This window comes from Lactuca saligna, chromosome 2, assembly GCF_052625555.1.
Source record: "Lactuca saligna cultivar CGN05327 chromosome 2, ASM5262555v1, whole genome shotgun sequence".
NCBI lineage: Eukaryota > Viridiplantae > Streptophyta > Magnoliopsida > Asterales > Asteraceae > Lactuca > Lactuca saligna.
In genome coordinates, this window is record NC_136418.1 from 175,059,574 (window position 1) to 175,073,772 (window position 14,199).

At 37.6% G+C, this 14,199-nt stretch overlaps 2 protein-coding genes across 3 annotated transcripts; one reads left to right on the top strand and one right to left on the bottom strand.

The window, feature by feature from the left end:
* Window positions 1–3,605: 3,605 nt before the first annotated feature.
* Window positions 3,606–5,057, top strand: LOC145032902 (ras-related protein Rab2BV-like). The gene is made up of 3 exons (XM_078981862.1): window positions 3,606–3,745; window positions 3,886–4,078; window positions 4,325–5,057. The coding sequence occupies exons 2-3, from the start codon at window positions 3,914–3,916 to the stop codon at window positions 4,802–4,804; spliced, it is 645 nt and encodes a 214-aa protein (XP_078837988.1). The 5' UTR covers window positions 3,606–3,745; window positions 3,886–3,913; the 3' UTR covers window positions 4,805–5,057.
* A 118-nt stretch (window positions 5,058–5,175) lies between these two features.
* On the bottom strand, window positions 5,176–8,566 carry LOC145032899 (protein DA1-related 2-like). 2 transcript variants are annotated; one of them, XM_078981858.1, is made up of 12 exons: window positions 8,165–8,566; window positions 7,796–7,962; window positions 7,488–7,575; window positions 7,287–7,401; window positions 7,077–7,197; window positions 6,873–6,956; window positions 6,640–6,759; window positions 6,351–6,563; window positions 6,189–6,251; window positions 5,998–6,113; window positions 5,857–5,915; window positions 5,176–5,791 (listed from the first exon to the last, which is right to left on the bottom strand). In XM_078981858.1, the coding sequence occupies exons 1-12, from the start codon at window positions 8,211–8,213 to the stop codon at window positions 5,487–5,489; spliced, it is 1,500 nt and encodes a 499-aa protein (XP_078837984.1). In that variant the 5' UTR covers window positions 8,214–8,566; the 3' UTR covers window positions 5,176–5,486. The 2 variants fall into 2 exon arrangements, with proteins under 2 accessions (XP_078837984.1, XP_078837985.1); XM_078981859.1 differs by having other exon boundaries at window positions 7,796–7,938; window positions 8,165–8,562.
* Between the last annotated feature and the right edge of the window lie 5,633 nt (window positions 8,567–14,199).

Here is a 14,199-nt window from a genome sequence, read left to right on the forward strand (position 1 = left end):
TTTCAAAATTAACTTTTAATCAACAATTTAAATTCCAAAACTTGAGGGCAAGTTTTGAAACTCTTCAAAACAATTAGGTTTTAATCTCACTTAAAATTTTCGAATTTAAGACATTTAAATTAAAATTTTAAATATTAAAACTCTTGATTTAATAATTACCATAAATTAAACAATTAATTTAAATTATTAAATCACAAGGGATTATCTAGATCATGAGGATAATTACCAATTATACATCTAAGATATCCTAATCCCTTGATCCCTCTCTAAATCTCGAAAATAAGGGATGGGATAATTCAAGATCTTTAATTACCATATTTAACAATTAAAAGATAATTACAAGATATGGGATTATCCAAATCCCTAAAATTTAGGATCTAACCTTGGGGAAGGAGGTAATTTCGAAATCCAAGGGTTGGATAACCCTAGATTTCAAAATCTTGGAGGCTAAGGAAAGGATTTGGGAAACCCTAACAAAAATCGCCATCTAGGGTTTTGCAACCCTAATTGCGAAAATTACCTAGCCTTTAGGGTTTATTAGCCATAAACCCTAATATGTCAAGTTCACAAATTTGAATAAAAGCTAATTGAAAACAAAAACCAATGGCTCTGATACCACTGATGGGTCTTATACAAACAATCCTATGTGTGCATGCAACCCTAGTATTGGATCTATGTTTTCACTATTAATTATACAACTTTATGAACACAAAAAGAAACCTGGCATGCTACTATAATTTTCGAAATTCATATATAAAGCTAGAATACATACCTTTTGTTGTTATATAGCAATAACAACTAGTTCCTTGAATTTCCTTAGCTCTTGAAAGCAAGTACCACTAGTGTAGTACCTCTAATGGAGTCACAAACACCATATGCAACTTGGATGAAGAGGAGAAGAAAAAGAGGCACCAAAAACGGTTGGAAACCCTAATGGAAGTGTTGTTCACGTTTTTGGGGCTTAAGGGTCCCTTTTATACATGTAGGCTATTAGGGTTTACAACTAGGAAACCCTAATCTGACTGCTTAGGCCCTAAGCAACCCATGGACTCCTTAAACATATCCCTTGGACGATTTCTAATGTGCTTCCCATAGAATTCGTTCAACCTATATATTATTAGGTGATCCATAGCCCAATTATAATTATCTTATAATTACAACTTCAGTCCCCTAAGTTTAATTAATCTCTTTTAACCACAAAATTAATTCTTAATTAATTCTTGACCAATATTAATTAAACAATATGATTTCTCCTTTAATATATTATTCTCATAATATATTAACAAATCATATTTAAACCTTTCTCTCCTTAAATCATCCTACATATTGCTATGGTGAAGGCAACCCAAAAGGACCATGCTCATAATCGGGTCAAGTACATACCAAAACAATTATGGACTTAGACACTAATCCAACAATTAGATTTAGTAGTTAGATAACCTCGAAATTTGTAAAGTGTAATTGACATTAGATGATGAATAAAAGGTGTTTTATTTATGAGTAAAGTGTTTCTATCTCTTGTTGATCGTTTACTATATTTCTTTTGCATGTTTTGACTTCCAGAATAATTATGTTTGGTATATCATATTATTCGAACCTCCACAGTCGGTCATATGGCGGAAGTAGGTATGAATCAAGACTGTCATGATTGGTTACAGAGGTCTAAGTTGTTGGACATGGCTACAACAATCATGAGTGCTCATAAGTTCTGAGCATTGGACTCAACCCACGCTCGCTGGAATCAATTCATGGAATTTATCTCGAGTGATCGTGAGACGGTAATATCATGTAAGTCTTCAAACCTAGAGATATGATTTGTTACTTATGAGTTGATTATGCATTGATTGTACGAAAACGCATTGGTAACTCGATGTTATAAAACATGTTCTTGTGTATAATTCAATGAGTAGTAGAACAAACATACGAGTCAAAGTTTATTTGTTCCTTCTTGGATTAGAAGCTGATATCTGGGCCCCTCGACGATTTTGTTTTGACCTATGTACTGGGCCCGGTCAGAACTAAGTTGATGCGTTCAATTAAGTTCTTTGTCAAACAAATCGGAAATCGGGAAACAAATTGTTGGACTTATGCAGTTATATTTATTAGACTTATGCAAGTGGGAGAATGCTGGATAAGGTTTCTAAGTCCATAACTATTTATGATATGTACTTGACCCGAACCAACATGGTCCATTTGGGTTGTATGGCACCATGCAATTGGATAGACTAAATGAGAGAAATAACACTTGTGGTTTATTAATATATTATAAGTTCTAATATATTAATAGTATTATTTAATTAGTTTGATCAAGAATTAATTTAGAATTAATTAAGTGATCAAAAGATAACTAATTAAATATATAGGTTGATTATGTAAATCATCCATAACTTGTATAGTGGGCTAAGAGTCTCCATGGATTATCAAGTTGGGTTAAACCCATAGGATGCTCCATGGGAGTTATAAACCCATGTGTCATGGAAATGAAGAGCCATGACACATTAGGGTTTACATGGTGTAACCCTAGATGTGTCACACTATATAAAGACCATCTCCTCCACCAAAATCGGCTACACTAATAAACAAGAGGGCTAGAACCGATTTTGCAAGTGTAAGATTCTCTCAAAGTTTACTCCAAAAGCATTTGGTGTTATGTGAAGCATTTGAGTCATTACACTTGGGGTGCTAGACTCACAAGGTTTCAAGGATCATAATCAACAACAAGGTAAGTTATTCTATCTTTCATTCAAGTTAAAAATGTTCCCCATGTATGCTAGATATGAATATAACCTTGGAATTCAACTTTGCGTGATAATTATACAAACATAGATCCAATGTTATTAGGGTTGCATGTACACTTAGGAAGTGTTAGAACGCTCAAAACCCATCAGTTTTTACTAGAAATAAAGTAAAACTATGCTTAGAATCATTCAGAAAGTATTAGACGTCTTACGAGATTACAATCAAATGTCATATAGTTAAATTTAGCAAAAATATAAAAGTTTTGAAACCATAGGGACAATCTGTGAGATTTTTTGATTTTTGAAGTTCTGTCTATATTTTAATAGAAATATGTATTTTTTTTATAGATAAAGTGTTTTGATATATAATTTTTTTGTTTGAATTGTAATTATTAGTCATACGGCTTTTATCTTACCTATCTAGACAAACTACGTCGTTGATCTAGTATATTATATGGCAAATTTCTTGATTGCATACCGATTATAATTTTTTGTTTGAATTGCAACTTGTTATGTTAATAATACCAATGATATTTTTCAAACAAAATTTAAACTTTAATAGTCGTATACACATGTATACAAAGTCTATAGTTTACTAATAATACGTATACAAAGAAAAGTCCAATGGTTTTTTTTTTTTTTTCAATTGGATACTTTGTTACCCGTACAAATTATTTTCTCTTAAACAAAGAGGAACAATGGCTTTTGAGGGAGAAGATTTGTTTTTGGCATCTGTATCTTTGTTTGTTTAGTTACATGGTTCTTTTTGGGAAAATATAATTATCTTGCAGGTCTTTTCTGTATTTCAAACATAAACTAGAGGGTGTTAGTGAATATTTTTAATTCAATACAATTTCGTGATTGTTCCCCCCGTTTAAAATTCCTGTTCATTGGGTTCCTCTGTTTTGGGATCCTCCTTCTCCACCCTTTCTCTCTCTCTCTTTCTCTCAATCGTCTGGAAATCTAATCTTTTTTTACTGTTTTTCTTCATCGCACGTTCCTGCATGGTAAGCTTCTTGAATTTTCTTATCATTTTTCTTTACAAAAACTGTGGGTTCCAAGGAAGAAAAGACCGATCCCACTATTCTTGCTTTTGCATATGGGTTTCTTTTGTTGATTAACTTTTTCTATTTCCCCAAATTTCTAGGTTTGTGACGAGTACAAACAGAGAAGGAATGGCGTATAAGGTGGATCACGAGTATGATTACTTATTCAAGATTGTCTTAATCGGGGATTCGGGTGTCGGAAAATCAAACATACTGTCTAGATTCACCCGGAATGAGTTTTGTTTGGAATCTAAATCCACCATTGGTGTTGAATTCGCTACCAGGACTCTTCAGGTTTGTTGCTTCCTCCCAAGTTTGTTCAAATTCTTTCATGGAATCCTACATCGACATTAATTTCTCTTTTATATCACGCTTACACCAGAATAGATTGTTTGCAATGTTGCATTTCATTGCACGAACATCTTTTACCATAAGATTGGTCTTAATAAACACCCCAAAAAAGTAAAATCGATGTATATTTTTATAGTGCCCGAAAGATGTTTGTTGAAATGACCCAAAGAGATTGCTAATACGATGCAGGTCGAGGGGAAGACAGTGAAGGCACAAATATGGGACACAGCAGGTCAAGAGAGGTATCGAGCAATCACAAGTGCTTATTACAGAGGAGCAGTAGGTGCTCTTTTGGTTTACGACATTACAAAAAAACAATCATTCGACAACGTTCTAAGGTGGCTTCGTGAGCTTAGGGAACATGCAGATTCCAACATCGTCCTCATGTTAGCTGGAAACAAATCCGATTTAAACCATCTTAGAGCTGTTTCAGAAACCGATGCTCAGCAGTTAGCAGAAAAAGAAGAGCTCGCATTTCTAGAAACTTCTGCACTTGATGCAAATAATGTGGAGAAGGCTTTCCAAACAATTTTACTTGATATTTATCATATAGTAAGCAAGAAAGCCTTAGCTGCTCAGGAAGCAGCTGCTTCTATTCCTACGAAAGGTACTACCATTAAGGTTGAGAATAGCGCGAAAGATTCAAAGGGGAATTGTTGTTCTAATTAAGTCATGTGTATGTTTTTGTTTAACACGTTAATTTGAGTACTCGAAAAGACACTCAACGTGATGGCTTGAACGTTCAAGCTTTTCCCATTGATGGGACGCAAGAAAATGAAAGAGGGAAAGTAAAGGAGATGAAGAATCGTCTAGAGGATTTCGTGTTCTTGTATGAGACAAAAATAGGTTGAGAGAACAGAGAAGACCTGTGTATGTATTTTTTTGTTGTTTAGATTGTGGTTAATTATCAGTTATTCAGTTATATGTCAACTGTTGGAAAAAATTGGTTTACACCCAAGACGGAATTTTAAAAAACCCAAATGCAATCAAATATTTGGAGTATGAACTCAAATGGATGCTATACTCCATTCTTTAATAAATTGTGTGTTAATTTCTCAAGTACATTTTTTTTGTGTGTTAATTCCAAATACAAATACGAATACAAATACAAATACAATAACCCAATATCAGTAATAGAAAAAGGAAGAAAACACTTTGAAGTTTATTGAAAGATAAATAAAATAAAACACTTATTTGTCCTGTCATCTTCCTCGTGTGTGTGTATGTGTATTCCCCAAAATGACCCCACAAAAACTTGGGTTCCTTGGTCAAGCCTCCGTTAATAACTCAATCCTCGAGGGACAATTTAGTAAACCTCCAAATACAGGAGTGAACTGAATCTTGAAGAATATCACAGGGGAAAGCTTCTGGTTAGCCAAATGTGATCAAGCGTACGACGGAGGCCATATTTATTCACGGCGGCATTAGCAGCCCTAAATCCTTCTCCGTATGCCGGCGAAGCATCATGTGTAATCTGATGCATAAAAAATTCACCCAATTTATTTTCAACCCTTGATTTCCCACCTTTCTTTGAAACCGAAGAAGATGACGACGGAGCTGATGAAGTCGATCCGGGCATAATCTCCGATTCAAGCCACATATACGAAAGCATCTGACAGATACCTTCTTCTACATCCGGATTAAGGTTCCTATACCCTGCCAATTTCAAATAAACTCATAAACCCTAAGTATTTTTCAATAAACAAATGTTTTCTGATTACCTTTAAGACGTAACCAGCCGTGCATCAACTCGTGAGCGAGAATCGCACCGGTAAGTAATCTGCAATTTGATTTCGTGACATCAGTTTCAAAATCTAGTCGATCGTTCATAGAAAAGAGAAAAAAAAATCATGAAACGTTACCTCGGGAGACCATAAAGAACAAGAATCGCTGTTACTTCACATTTTCGAGTCAATTTCTGATGTTGAGTTTTCATTCCTATCACCGCGTGACCCCCAATTTTCGGTCTTTTCTGTATCTGAAATCAAACCACAAAACTCAGACGATATAAAACCACGTGAAGACGATAGATCAAGTACATGACTAAACTTACACTTGCAACAGTCTGCTCCTCGGAAAGACAAAGACCTCTTGTTTCAGGCATATGATGGAAGCCCTGAAAAAAAAAAAAAAAAAAACCATTTTTATGTCAGAAGATTTGAGATGAAAAAAAGAACTCGAAACTGGAAAAAGGAAAAAAGAATGATCTTTTTACATGTTTTTCCCCAACAATAGCTTCATTAAGAGCTTGTCTTTCAACAAGTAACATGGGAATTTGTTGATCAAGTCTCATGTTCATTCCTTCATAGTAATCCCTAATTGTGTGGTAAAGTGGTTGGCAGTCACCGGTGTCCATTATTGCAGATTCCATGCACTCCAAACATAAACTCCGGCCATCTCCCAAAGATATGTATCTCACATTCACAGACTATATACAAAATTCACAAATATTAAAAATAAATAAAAATGTGAAAAGATTGCTGAAATTAACTATATATATATACCTCCAATCGTTCACAACTACAGCATCTTGCTGTGTTATCATGTTCATGTACAGGACAGTATTTCTGGGACCAGAATGGGTGGCATCGATACTCAATCAACCCAGCTCCATTTGTGGGAATCTTTATAATTGAAAAAGTTAGATTCACAATAATTAGCATTTGATTCGAAATCTCAAAAAATTAGTTAAGTGGACAAATTAAAGAAAGGGAGGGTTTTATGTATAATTCATTACAAATTGAAAGCAGACTTCACATTTGGGATGCGTAAGCTCTTTGAAACAAGACTTGTGGTATGCATCCTTCCCTGATAAAGAGAACTTGAATCAAAAGAAAAAGAAACTAATTAATAAGAAAACATTCAACACCATCATCATCATATTTGACTTGTGAAAACCAAATCATGCATTTGACCAAATGGGAAAACTAATGTTAATCACCTCATGTTCTGTGATTGGGTAACGACAAGCACGACAACAAAAGCATTCAGGGTGGAAAAATGTTCCCATGTATCCCAAGTAATTTCCATAACCAATGTCACCGTTGCAACCACCACATATTCTGCAATATAAACATATATATGAAAAGATTTTAAAGAAATCACGATTGATATGATTTGATGAAAAGGAATCATAGTTAATTAAGTATACCTATATCCCATTGGCTGATATTCTCTATGAACATATGGAGGATGTGATGAATGAAGGTCATCTTGAACTGATTTTGCAAGATCATCATCATCATTTTTAGCTCGCCATCCATATCCTGTACAAATGGAGGAAATTTATAATTACATGTGATCAATTAATTAACAACATTGATGATTTGAAGGAGAAGATTAATTAAGATACCATTTGGTTTCTTTAAACCTTCGGCTAAAGAAAGTGAAATAGCTCGATCTAATTCTTCCTTCTCTTTATCGGTCCTTGAGCGATTGTCCTAATAGAATTTGAGGCATTTAGAAACGTATGACGTAATTTCAGGGAATTAAATAAAAAAAGAGCATATATGCTTCTATGCACTATGATACAAAAACAAACTTTTCTACTTTATGCTACCAGATGACATTATTAGAGTTCACGCAAAGTTTTATTTTTGTTGTCTTTTTTGCATCAATATATAAAATGAAATATATAAACAAGATTGTATATATGTTTACCAAGGATCTAACAGGAGCACGTAAAACCATGTTTTCGTCTCCTATAAAGTGTGGGGGAGGATGTGTAGTAGCAGCCTGCCTGCGATTATTAGAACCACCTTTGAAAAGCTTACTCAGCCATCTCATAAACCAGGATTTCCTCTCTGCATGTGAAGAAACAAAGTCACCTGCGTTAAGTAAACCCCCAAATTGGAAAATAACAAGACCCAGAAGGTAATCATGCAAATGCTAATTCGGGAAGTATTACATTTTAAGATTCATATAGGCATATCATCAAACAATTTAATTTCCTGATGTTATTTATAAAACGCAAAAAGCAAATGGATTTATCCATGATCGAAAAATGAAAAACTCTTGTTTTCTCCATACCGTAAATACAGCGCTGAGAAAGGTGGTTGACGTTCCCTGAAGAAGACATAAATGGTGGGGTTCGGGGAGGTATGTATAGATTTTCCACCGGAGTTCCAAGAAGGCAAAAAAGCGAAGGCGTAAATGAAAAGGACTAAGAGAGAGATAGACAGAGAGAGAGAGAGAGACAGAGAAAGCGTCCTCTGAGAAAGAAAAAAGAACGGTAGCAGAGAGGTAGATAGATAGATAGGCAGAAGAACAAAGGCATCATTGCTGATAAAGCTTGTGTTTTTGAGAAAGTAAAGAAGTTGGGAATCTCTGATAGGGAAAGGAAAGCGATAGTTTTCATTGAGGGAGAATGGAGAGAGATTCTTCGCTTGGGAAAGCAAAGAACGGAAAGTGGAAGAGATCGGAGCAAGAAAGATAGCTAGAGAATCTTCATAACAAGAAAGTTAACGGTTATTGGAGACCCCATAAAAAGAAATCGATCAATCAAGCTCTCCGACGTTCTATACGAGAGAGAGAGAGAGAGAGAGAGAGAGAGAGAGAGAGAGAGAGAGAGAGAGAGAGAGAGAGAGAGAGAGAGAGAGAGATCGTGATCTTGAAGCTTAGCATCTTCAAGAAAATGCTTGCTGTGTTTTCTGTGTATTAAACTAGTTTTTTTGAAAGACAGTTTTGCCGGTAAAAAGAAACCACTAAAATCATAAAGGTCCTTGATGATTTACATATATATATATTTTACCCCTGCTTTAACTTTTTCATACTCTTCATGTCAACGGCTCATCAAGTCTCATGCTAAAAACGTTAAAAATGACGAATCTTTTCCCTTTTGAGATGTGAGAATATGGTTTTTGAGCATTAAAAAAAGATGGTGTTTGAGGTCATAAATTCGAAATTTTAGTGCTAGGCGCATTACAATAAACTAGGTTTGAATTACAAATTGTAAAACAACTAATCATTGTAGGAAAAGTATAAACCGAATATAATGACGTTTGACAATTGTTTAAGTTTTGAAAAAAAACACAATTATTATACATTTTTTTTAAATAAATCCTAGTTTGATCTTGAATTAGAGTGGGGTTTAGCTCAAATATGATAGTGAGAGAATGGGATAAATGATCCACTTGAATATTATTGATCATTGAATGATAATACATGATACAACATGATAGAAGATATACAGGGAAAAATAAAGAATTATGGAAAACAAATAAACTAATTATATATGAGATTTATCTCCAATACCCCTCCCCCCTCCCCCTCCCCCCCCCCCCCCCCCCCCCCCGGCGCCACAACCGAAGCATACAGGTGGTGGGCGTACTCGCAATTGATCATGAAACTTTTCAAATAATGGTCTAGACAACGGTTTGGTGAATGTATCGACCACTTGAAGCTTAGTAGGAATAAACTTTGTATGCAACTTGTCGGATAAGACAAGTTCACGAATGAAGTGATAATCAATGTCTATATGTTTAGCTCTTTTATGGGCTACGAGATTTTAGCTTAGAAAAATAGCACTCAAGTTATCACAAACTAAAGTAGGTCTATCAGGTGGCAATACATTTAGATAACAAATTAGATGAATAATCCAAACGAGCTCTGCAGCGGTATTCGTCATGACACGATACTCGGAGTCACAACTTGATCGAGAGACGGTAGGCTGTTTTTTAGCACTCCAAGATACGAGATTTCCACCAAAGAAAATGGAGTAACCATAAATGGAACGCCCCATTTTAATACAACAAGCCTAATTTGCATCGAAATAACCAAAAAGCATGGACTTCGTAGGAACGAAGAAATGAAGACCATGAGTAAGCGTGCCTTTGACATATCATAAGATCCTTTTAACAAATGTAAAATGTTGAGTAGTGGGAGCATGGAGAAATTGAATTGCTTGATTCACAACATAGGAAAGATCTGGTGTGGTAATTGTCAAGTATTGAAGTGCTCCAACAAAGGATCAATATTGAGTAGAGTCATGGAAAGGAGCACCAATAGTAGTAAAAACATCATTTGTAGCAAGTGGTGTAACGACTGATTTTGAATCAAGAAGTCCTGCCCGACTCAAAATGTCATGAGCATATTTACTCTGACTAAGAAACAAACCATCAGAAGAATAAGTGACCTCTAGCCCAAGAAAGTAACTCAATTTGCCTAAATCCTGGATAGCAAATTCAGCTTTCAACCAAGTCATGAAGTGATCAGTTGATGGTGAATGATTTCCGGTTAAGCTGATATCATCAATACAGACCAAGAGATACAAAAGACACGAGCCTTAATGAAAAATAAAAAGAGATGTATCGGCTTAACTACATTAGAAACCTTGGGAAATCAAGAAGGAACTAAGACGTTGAAACAAGGTGCATGGTGCTTGACAAAAACCATATAAAGCCTTATTGAGACGAACACATGATTTGGATGTTGAGAATCAACATAACCTGGGGGTTGCTCCATATAAACCGTTTCGTGGAGATGACCATTTAAAAATGCATCCTTAACATCAAGTTGATGAACAACCCATCGATTTATAACAGCTAAAGATAAAACAATGTGAACAGTTGTTGCTTTAACTACCGGGCTGAAGGTGTGGGAAAAATAAAAACCCGGAATTTGAGTAAAGCCTTGTTCTACAAGACGAGCTTTATGCCGATCAATAGACCCATCGGCATGGTATTTGGTACAGAATACCCACTTAGATCCAACAATGTTTACATTTGACAGTCGAGGTATGAGAGTCCAGGTATTATTATCATGGAGAGCTTGAATTTCTTCAGTCATGGCATGGCACCAATGATCGAGTTTGGAAGCGGATGTAAAACCCTTAGGTTCTTTGGCAGCAAACATGGCAACGTGCAAATGGTTTGGAGAGATAGCGAGAAGATCAAAAATATGGGAAGGTTTAATATTATTGACTTTGCCTCTAGTAATCATGGAATGTCCTGACGGTTAATTAGGAATGGGTGGATGTGGTGGCAACGGCTGAGGTAGGGATGGCGGTGGTGGCAAAGGCGGAGGTGAAGGAGTTGGAGATGGTGAAGGTGACATAGTCTGAGAGGATGGTGGCAAAGGTGAAGCAATATTGGAAAACAAATCGTCATGTAAGCATGGAATACATGGTTGCGAAGACAAGCTGGAAGTTGATGATGAAGGTATTGGTTGGGTGGCAGTGTTGTTGATGGCAACAATGTTGGATTAATGTCTAAGTCCATATCTATTTTGGTATGTACTTGACCCGATTGTGAGCATGGTCCTTTTGGGTTGCCTTCACCAAAGCAACTTGATAGGATGATCTGTAGACAAAGAGATTAATTATGATTTAGTAATGTATGGCTAACATACACAAGTGTTATAAGGTTGGTGGAAGTTTCATGGATGAGTGGTCTGGGGTCAGTCATCCTGTTTTGAGGTATATAGCCTTCCTCTAGGGTGTGAGGAATGAGTATATGAACATGTAAGAGAGTATTGTTAGGGTGTTGTGATGATCCTCTAAGAAAAATACAGGTAGGTGTGGAAGGTAGTATGGGCACGTACTACTGAAAGCATAGGACACATACGCATAGCAAGGAAGCCACAACCCTTAGGGATATGTTGGGAGTTGGTTCCCCGTTTTGATATGTGTGTTATCTGATATCCTCCTGGTTTATTTTCAGTATGGTGACTACACGTCGAGTTGAGGTAGGATTCGGTTCAGTATCAGGAGCTGACCGCCAGGATGAGTCAGCTGCATTGTATGACAGGATCATGGAGATCCCACAGGAGGAGGTTGTTGCTTTTTTTCGAGCTCTGGTGTCGGTGATGTTTGGGTCTATCAAGACCGCCATGGTTGAGTACTTTGATGAGCACTATGCTGCTTTGTCTGAGACTGTTGCTTCTGTAGCCTTAACGGCTGCAAGGGTTGGATCAGGTCGTGCTTTTCAATATTGGGACTTCAATAATATGAAGCCCATGGCTTTCGATGGGGCGCAGGACCTGATCATCGCCATGAGGTGGTTATCCGATGTGAAGGGGTGTTTCTTCACTTGTTTGTGTCCAACTGACCAGAAGGTCAGGTGCGCTCTGAACCTTTTGAGGACCGGAGCGAAGGATTGGTGGAGGCTTGCTACTAGTTCTTATTCTACTGAGCAAAGAGCTGATGTGACTTGGGAGCAGTTATCTAAAATGTTCCACTCCTGATATGTGCCGCTGGTGTAGCGTGAGAGGTTGGACCAAGAGTACCTGGATTTTAGGCAGGGTACTGAGATGGTGATAGAGATCACCAAGATGTTTATAGAGAGAGCTATGTTTTTCCCTGAGTTTGCTGCATCTGAGCAGGCTCAGATGACCCGTTAATTGAGCATGATCAAGACGGAGATCAGACAATTTGTTTCTACTCAGCGTTATAGTACATTGTGGGAGATGCAGGAGGCCACCAGGCAGTGTGAGATTGAGATTGATCTACAGACTCGGGAGCAGAGGCCAACCTCGGTGCAGTCGCAGCCTGCGCCAAAGTAGTGGAAAACTACTGATGTCAGATATGGGGACCGGAAGGTCCACACTTGTGGGAAGTGCGGCAAGGCGCATGATGGTGTTTGTTGATCGTCTTCTAGGCGCCACAATTGTGGCCGGCAGGGCCACATGGCGAGCGATTGCCACCAACAGGACCTAAGACTCGGTTCCAGGATTTGTTATCATTGCGACCAAGTTGGTCATGTGAACGCCAACTGCCCATCTATTGTTGCTAGGCCGGCGTAGGTTCTGGTGCCGGCTACTTTGAGGATCATGGATGGGAGTCATGGTAGGGTGGAGCCCCCGAGGGCTCGAGGTCGTGCTTTCCACCTTACTACCGAGGAGGCCAGAGTAGCTAGAAATGCTGTGACTGGTATGTTTCTATCCCTTAGCCTATTGATTTTGTTTTGTATAATGCTTATGTTTGTACCTCTGTTAGGTACATTCCTAGTGAACTCTTTGTCTGCTCTAGTGTTGTTTGACTCGAGTGCGAGTCGGTCTTTTATGTCTTGATCATTCATTTGGGAGTTTCATATGCCCATTGGGGAGTTAGAGTATCCGTTGCGAATCTCTATCGCCAATGAAAATGGGGTTTCTGCATCATCAATATATCAAGGTTGTATTCTGGAGATCTTTGGGGTGCCTTATTCGATCAATTTGATCCTTATCCCCATAGGGGTTGTCTACGTGATTATGGGTAGGTATTAGTTGAGTCAGTTCGGTGCTATGATTGATTGTGAGGGCCAGTACATGGTAGTTTGAACCCCAAGTGGGGAAGAAATGGTTATCTATAGAGAGGGCACCAGGATGGGTTCAGGGTTTTGTCTTGTAGCCAGGGCTCGATGGTATATTCAACATGGGTATGCAGGTTATTTGGCTTATGTGGTGGATATGCATGTTGGGGAACAAATTTCAGTTTTAGAGGTCCTGATTTTCACGGAGTTTCCCGATGTATTTCCGGAGGAGTTTTTTGGTGTGCCTCCTGAGAGACAGGTCGAGTTCAGGATTGACCTCGTGGCAGGTGCGGCCCTAATTACCAAGGCGCCATACTGCTTGGCACTGCCTGCGATATAGGAGTTGTCATCTCATCTGAAGGAGCTACTATGCAAGCAGTTCATCAGACCGAGTAGTTCTGTATGGGGAGCATCGATTTTGTTTGTCACGAAGAAGGAGGGTTCACACTGGATGTGAATTGATTACTGGGAGTTAAACAAGCTAATGGTGAAGAAACGTTATCCCCTTCCACAGATTGATGATATCTTTGATCAGTTGCAGGGTGCATCTTGGTTTTCCAAGATATATCTGAGGTCCGAGTACCATCAGGTCAGGGTGAGAGAGGATGATGTGGAGAGGATCGCGTTTCGGACTCCTTATGGGTATGATGAGTTTGTGTGATGCCATTTGGTCTCACCAATGCGCTTACGGTATTTATAGATTTGATGAATCGAGTATGCAGGCCGATGCTCGATTGTTTAGTTATCGTATTTATTAATGATATCTTGGTATATTCCAAGACCAGAAAGCAGCATGAGGAGCATCTTCATAAGCTTCTGGGGATTTTGAGGCGAGAA

Excerpts from the sequence above, each read along its gene's own strand:
- LOC145032902 (XM_078981862.1), top strand. The coding sequence starts at position 3,914 with ATGGCGTATAAGGTGGATCACGAGTATGATTACTTATTCAAGATTGTC. Across the intron at positions 4,079-4,324 it reads TCGCTACCAGGACTCTTCAG|GTCGAGGGGAAGACAGTGAA; the intron begins GTTTGTTGCTTC and ends AATACGATGCAG.
- LOC145032899 (XM_078981858.1), bottom strand. The coding sequence starts at position 8,213 with ATGTCTTCTTCAGGGAACGTCAACCACCTTTCTCAGCGCTGTATTTAC. Across the intron at positions 7,576-7,795 it reads GTGCTCCTGTTAGATCCTTG|GACAATCGCTCAAGGACCGA; the intron begins GTAAACATATAT and ends AAATTCTATTAG. Across the intron at positions 5,792-5,856 it reads CGGCTGGTTACGTCTTAAAG|GGTATAGGAACCTTAATCCG; the intron begins GTAATCAGAAAA and ends TGAAATTGGCAG.